We start from the raw sequence: 6,530 nt of genomic DNA on the forward strand, positions 1-6,530 counted from the left end.
TTTTAAATAGTCGGTCAACTACCGCTCTACTTCTTGTGCTTCGAAATGGTTAAGCCTATATGCAGGATTATTGATTGGTTTTGAACGAGGTAATACCTAAATGGTATGATCAACAACCCTCGATGGTGAAACATGTCTACATATTCTTGTATTAACAAGTTTAAAAGTAGTTACATACTTTTGATTTTTCAAATTTTCATTTTCAACTTTGGACTGTTAATATTTTGATCGCAAGCAAATAAAATTGGGTTTACAAATAGTGGGTCTCCGCCAAAGTCCTTAATGTGTTTTGTTTCAACTAAGGAAACAATAACATCATCAAAACAAAAAGTACAAGACTATACATGATCAGCCTAGTCCAGCTAGATGGCATGGCACAACTCCGTGGAAGAAATCACTGGTGACATTGGCACATCATGCTCACCATGCAATGCAACTAAGGAAACAATAACATCATCAAAACAAAAAGTACAAGACTATACATGATCAGCCTAGTCCAGCTAGATGGCATGGCACAACTCCATGGAAGAAATCACTGGTGACATTGGCACATCATGCTCACCATGCAATGCAATGATTCTACCCTCATGCATAAACTCAAAGTGGTTGTGATGGTAACTACGACGCAAGCTAGGGCCCAAGTGGAATAACCACTCCCTCCCTAGTATCACATCAACTCTAGTCAAGTGCATCACTTGAAAGTCAAGTTTGGTCTCCTAACCCTTGATTGATAGGCATTCCTAAACCACCGTGTCCCAAATACTCTTATAAAAGCCATTTGCCAATGAGACCATGTACTTATGATCGCTATGGACTCCAAGAGGGTTTTATACAAAACCTCCTATGTAGGAACCTCATCGGGTTGTGCATCTACGACATCCTCCTCCTCAGTCTCTTCTACGAGGTCCTCGTTTGTGTATAAGTTCATTTGGGCAGCAGTGTTTAGATCTATGCCATATGCTCCCAAATGTGGGTCATCTTCAACCGCTATCGACGATGTATGGGGTCATCAAAGGTCCATGGTGAGGTCCGGGTCGTACCATGAGAACTACTAGTCTCTTGCATGCCAAATTGGGTTGTCAGTGGAGGACGAGTGGCCTCCCTCTAATTTGCATGTATTTCTTGCCGCATACAAGCAAGCTCGAGCTAGAGAAATGTGACAAGACCCTTACCCCCTAAGGTCGGAGTTAAACTATCACTTGATGCCATGGGAGCAAATGATGTGAATGATACTAAAATGAACACAATGTCATCTTACTAGATTTCTCATGGAGTGGACTAGGTAATGCGATGTCGATGCCGAGGATGAGCTACGTCATTGTGGGTGCCCCTTCCTCCGGGTCTTCAGCAGAATGTGTGCTACTTGCCTTGAACTAATTTGACAAAAGCATGTGTCTAAGATTGAGGCTACGCTGCTTCCCCTTACCGTTTGAATGCTACTAAACAATTGCACTCGGTTGGTCGGCTGATTTGAGTCTCTAGACATGGTGATCTAGCTGAGGTTGTTAGATTGGCTGCTTGGTGGGGATGGAGAGATAGGGGGAGAGAGAGATAAAGAAGGGCGAGGAGGGCAACCTAGGAGAGAAAGATAAGACGGAGCAAAGAGAGGGGAGAGAGTGAGAAAGAGACGCAGGGAGGGCAAGCAAGGGGAGAGAGAGAGAGATAGAGAGAGGGGGGGAGACGGACAGGGAGGGAAAGTGGGGAGAGAAATAGAGAGGGAGGAGTGGAGGGAGAAGGGGGGTGGAGAGAGAAAGAGAGAGACCACCAAATTAAGAAAAAAACCACCCACAACAAGTGAGAGTGGTTGGGTTTTTTATTTTTTATTTTTTAAAATATAACCCTCCACAAGCGAGCTCGCTTGTGAGGAATTGGATTTAAAAAAAAGCATATAGCACGTGAGGATGTTCGTGCAAGTGGTCTTATAGCTGAATACATCTACCTTTTCCTCATGCAAGAACCTCAAGCTCTTCCAATGGTTGTTGGGGAGACCATTGTTGTGCCATGGGGAATAGAAGAAGGAACCCTCTTCTCAAGCTAAAACCAGTCAAAACCTTCTCAAAAGTTTTTAGAATCGAGGAGAATTCTCACGAGAATTTACAAGTAGCCCTTCTTCCCTACGGATACACCATGTGCCATACCCTCAAGGCTAAAGTGTGGTAGGGTGTACATACCCTCTAGACTTGGAGCACTAATCACTGCACCTTTTTGAATCATAAAGGGTGGTTTTGAAACCTTTTATGCTTCTAAAGATTCAAAATTTGGACTACTATTATTGTAGGAGGGAAGGAGGGGTTGGGTGGGTTGGGGGTGGAGGGGAACCGTTGTGGGTGGGTTGGGGGAGGAGGGGGACCCCTTTCTTCCCTTGAGGACCTATACACGACGAAAGGCTCTTATGAATAAATATAGTGGAGAGTGGGTTCCTTTTGCAATTTTGCCAAAGGAATAGTCCGTACGCCACAAAGTTGTGATGGTGCTCACATGGGATGTCCTTAGAGTTTGCTCGTTTGATGGCCCAAAGGCCATATTTGTAACAAATGGTTTGATTGAGTCTTGTTTGCAATTAGCTAAGAGCATATTCTTATGCACGGTTTCTTTTCATAACTAAGCCTTGCTTGCTTATATAAGGAAATCTATCTATGAGGTATTTAATGTGAAGCCTGCTAGCTTTGGGGAGTGTTTGGTAGTATCCAAGAGGCCTCATTTTTGAAGGACCCAGCTGTGTCAATTTCGACAAAGTCGAGTTTTGTATTATTGACAAGAGCTAAGTAGCATCAAAGGGACATCCCCTAATATGAAAAGAGGTTATATAACATTTTGTCATGGCCTCAAATTGTAACATTAATACATGTGTCACGTGAGCCTTAACGAATACATAATTGAAAAAATTCCAATGTCCATAAACATTGGTTGGTTACATTACTTTGTTGTTATCATTATAATGTTCAAATCAATTGTTATCATTATAATGTTTAAATCAATTTATAGAATAGTTTTTTTTTAGTGTCAAAACATGAAAAGGCATTAAATCTTTAAAAAAATTATTGAAAATTTATTTTCTTTTAAGAAAATGAAGAAATGAACATTTTTGAGAGGCTTCTAATGAATCATGCAAGGAACCTAAATAAGAAAAGCTCAGTATTGCTTTTCGCAAAGATGGGAGTCTATGATTTTGTTCTACTCTGATGTAGAGGATTGCACCTAATTGCAAGACTGAAGTTTGGTTTAAAAAAATTTGGGACATTATGTTATTAATTTCTTAGAAGATGACTTTAAATACAAACTTGTTTAGAATGGTCTAAAATGGGTAGGTGTTTTAGGGTGTAAAAACAATAGGTTTCTTAATGTCCGGGTTCTACTACAAAGACACTAGCTTTTAACTTATGAAAATACAATTAGATTAAGAAGGAGAAATTTTCATCCCTCTTATAACTTAAGTGAGAGGTCATAATGCGTTAGTTTACACATTGTTGGTACATTGTTGGTTGCATGGGCTGCAGAAAGATTCAATCCCACGAAGCTTCATTCTTTTAACCAATAACCCTTGTGAAGAAGGAGAACTTTTGACCCTTTTAAAACTTTATGAGGGAGGCCATATGGTGTTAGTTTACACATTGTTGGTGTCTTGGACCAGGCTTGGGAGAGTGAAAGATTTTGCCTTTCGAGACCCCGATCTTTTAACCAATAATTGGGTGTTGCTCACATTGTAAGAGTCAAGCCTCTCTATAAAGAGGTTGTGTGATTGAAAAGTTGCCATTGTGTGTGAATGCAACCGGGGATTCTTTTTAACCAATAATTGGGTGTTGCTCACATTGTAAGAGTCAAGCCTCTCTATAAAGAGGTTGTGTGATTGAAAAGTTGCCATTGTGTGTGAATGCAACCGGGGATTCTAACCCTGACGTGTCATGCAGTGCTTAGCAAAAACCGATCGTCCATCGACCCCAACAAGAATTTAACTTCGTCCTTAAGAAAACCGACAATTTTTTTACATGTTTAGTTATAAAACCAACTAGTAGCAAGATTTTTTTTATTGAAAACCGGCCTTGTCCTTTTTTAGAGCGGTGGAGAAAAAAGTTGTTCGCGAACGAAATCTGAGTACACTATCACGCTCTAGCCCGGAGTCAGGATGTGGTAATGAGGTCATGAAAATTGCTCAATGCACAATGTCCCTTCCTTGACTTTTTAAGAAATGTGAGGGGAATTAACATTTTCAAATGTGTACGGGCAGTTGCGTTTAATGCAAGAAAGCTTCTGTGGCATCGAGTTGTACTAGCACGTGGCAGAAGCGTCCACGTTAAAAATAAATGGTAGCTGATATAATTGGTGAGGTAAGGTTATAAACGTGGCCAACCATAGGCGAATGGGGATGAGCCACGCAAGCCAGGGTCCTCCGTGCCGTGTTTTGAGAACGTGCAACTTACCGGCTGGCAACGAGAGCCCGTCAACCATGGGCGAATGGGGATGAGCCACGCGAGCAAAGGGGCTAGGGGCCTCGGTGCCGTGTTTTGAGAACGCGCGCAGACACGGATCTCACATAGGTGCACAAAAACAACGAGCTCGCAACTTACGAGACAGAGAATACAGCCGCCCCCGTCTCTCCCGCTGCTCTCTCGCTTTCTCTCGCTTTCTCTCTCTCTCTCCACTCAGGCCCCCCCTCCTCTCTCTCTCCACTCAGGCCGCCCCCATCCCGCTGCTTACAACAACCCATGGTCAAGTCTGCTTCGCCTCCTCCCCGCCTTCGCCCACCTCGTCCCTTGGACGCCTGCTCGGGGGACCGTTTCAAAGGCGTGCGCCGGCGCAGCTGGGGTCGCTGGGTTTCGGAGATTCGCATTCCGCACTCGCGTGAGAAGATTTGGCTTGGCTCTTACAGCACGGCGGAGCAGGCTGCCCGCGCCTACGACATCGCCAGCCTTCTCCTGCGTGGTCCCGCTTGTGCCGCCTATCTCAATTTCCCTGATTCTACCTCCCTGATGAGTGCGGATGATCATCTTGCAGCGCTTGCAGCCGGCGGCATTGCGTCTCCTCGTACTGTTCGGGCTACGGCTGCCGCTGCAGCAAATTCTACGGCAGCAGTAAAGGGACCTGCTTGCAGTAATGGTGATGGAAGTTCTGAGAATCAGCAGGAGGAGGAGATTGATGTTGATGATGGCGAGCTTACTTGCCGTCAATGCAGTGAAACAAGCACGACGGACTGCAGCGCCCAATCTCTATGTGATTATGATCATAGAGGCGAAAATCATAGAGAAGTGCCGGAGTCTTGCTGGATTCAAGACGTGCTCAGCCTAATCATATCCCCAAAAGACAAAACCAGCCCTGCAGGAGCACCCTGGTTTTTCAGCAGCTCGCTGCAGCTCTCACCCTCCATAGCCAAGTGCTCCACAAGCCTGCCTTCCATAGCCATTCCCATGCATAGCTCATGCAGCAGCTATGGGGTGCAGTTCTCCGCCAAGGCAACAAGTCCCGAGTATTTATTTCATACACTTTTCGACGACTTTCAGTATCCTCTGGATGGGCTAGCGAGAGATGGGTTCACGGCCATATCGGCTGCCGTAACGACAAGAAAGAGGTTTGACACAGAGACGGCAGGCCCGTCGTGCGAAATGGACAGCACGCAACTCTGGAGTTATGTCCACTGAGAAGCTTTACATAGAGCTAGCTTGGAGTGTGGGAGGTAATGACGCTACTGACGACGCCGTCAAAATTTTGCCTACAGCCGCTGCTGGCTCTGCAGAGCCCACTCGAATTATATACCTCTACGACACATTGTGCAGCAAAGCGTCAAGGTGAGCAATGCGCATCGCCAAAGACGCTTATGCCACACTTAGCAAACGTCTCAAAATGGGTGACAGCCAAAGACGCTTAGGGCTCACCCTATGCTCCTCATATGCTATACGATGAATTGTGGTTTTTGTAATATTAAGTGCACATTATGTAAAGACAACATATAAACTCTTGCCTTATTTAAAAAAAGCTTCAATTGTTTCATTCCCCATCCCACAACCACCATATTAGGGCATTTGAGAAGATCGCATTGCTTTGGAAACTTAGATGTGACATACCTTGAGCATCGTAGCCCGAATTTTGTTGAAGATGTGACATACACTGGGAGAGCCCACTTCAAGCTAAGCCTGGTAGGAAGGATGATTGCATTGAGACACATCTTATTCGCTCTCCCAGTGTATGTAGATTCTATAATTAAATTCTCCAATGCAGATTGGGATAGGCTGTCAAAGCAATTTAGAGAATTTTTATAGTCCTTTGCAAACAAGAGAACTTGTAGAACTCTTGAAGGGAAGCTTGTGAGCTTGAGTGTGGATATTGTTCTCGTACTTTCTGCCATGAGTGGCATTTCAACTTATTTATCATCACAGCTTGGATTTTCATAAAAACTTTGTGATTGAAAAACACAAATCAAATATATACAGAAACAAAAAACCTTGTGTTAAAAGAATGCACAAATAAATAGCACTCATCTCTTCAAGTGTAAGCTCCTTCCTAATCACCTGCATCAGGAGAGACAGGAAGAATTACTT

General features: G+C 43.9%; 1 protein-coding gene across 1 annotated transcript; it reads left to right on the plus strand.

Annotated features, from left to right (window-relative positions):
- Positions 1–4,579: 4,579 nt before the first annotated feature.
- LOC147602915 (uncharacterized) lies at positions 4,580–6,099 on the plus strand. The gene has a single exon (XM_086797272.1). It carries the CDS (start codon positions 4,704–4,706, stop codon positions 5,631–5,633), a length of 930 nt encoding a protein of 309 aa, XP_086653398.1. The 5' UTR covers positions 4,580–4,703; the 3' UTR covers positions 5,634–6,099.
- The last annotated feature ends 431 nt before the right edge of the window (positions 6,100–6,530 follow it).

Source organism: Cibotium barometz, chromosome 65, assembly GCF_041138505.1.
Source record: "Cibotium barometz isolate CiBa-2024 chromosome 65, ASM4113850v1, whole genome shotgun sequence".
In the NCBI taxonomy this organism is placed as follows: Eukaryota; Viridiplantae; Streptophyta; class Polypodiopsida; order Cyatheales; family Cibotiaceae; genus Cibotium; species Cibotium barometz.

Excerpts from the sequence above, each read along its gene's own strand:
- LOC147602915 (XM_086797272.1), top strand. The coding sequence starts at position 4,704 with ATGGTCAAGTCTGCTTCGCCTCCTCCCCGCCTTCGCCCACCTCGTCCC.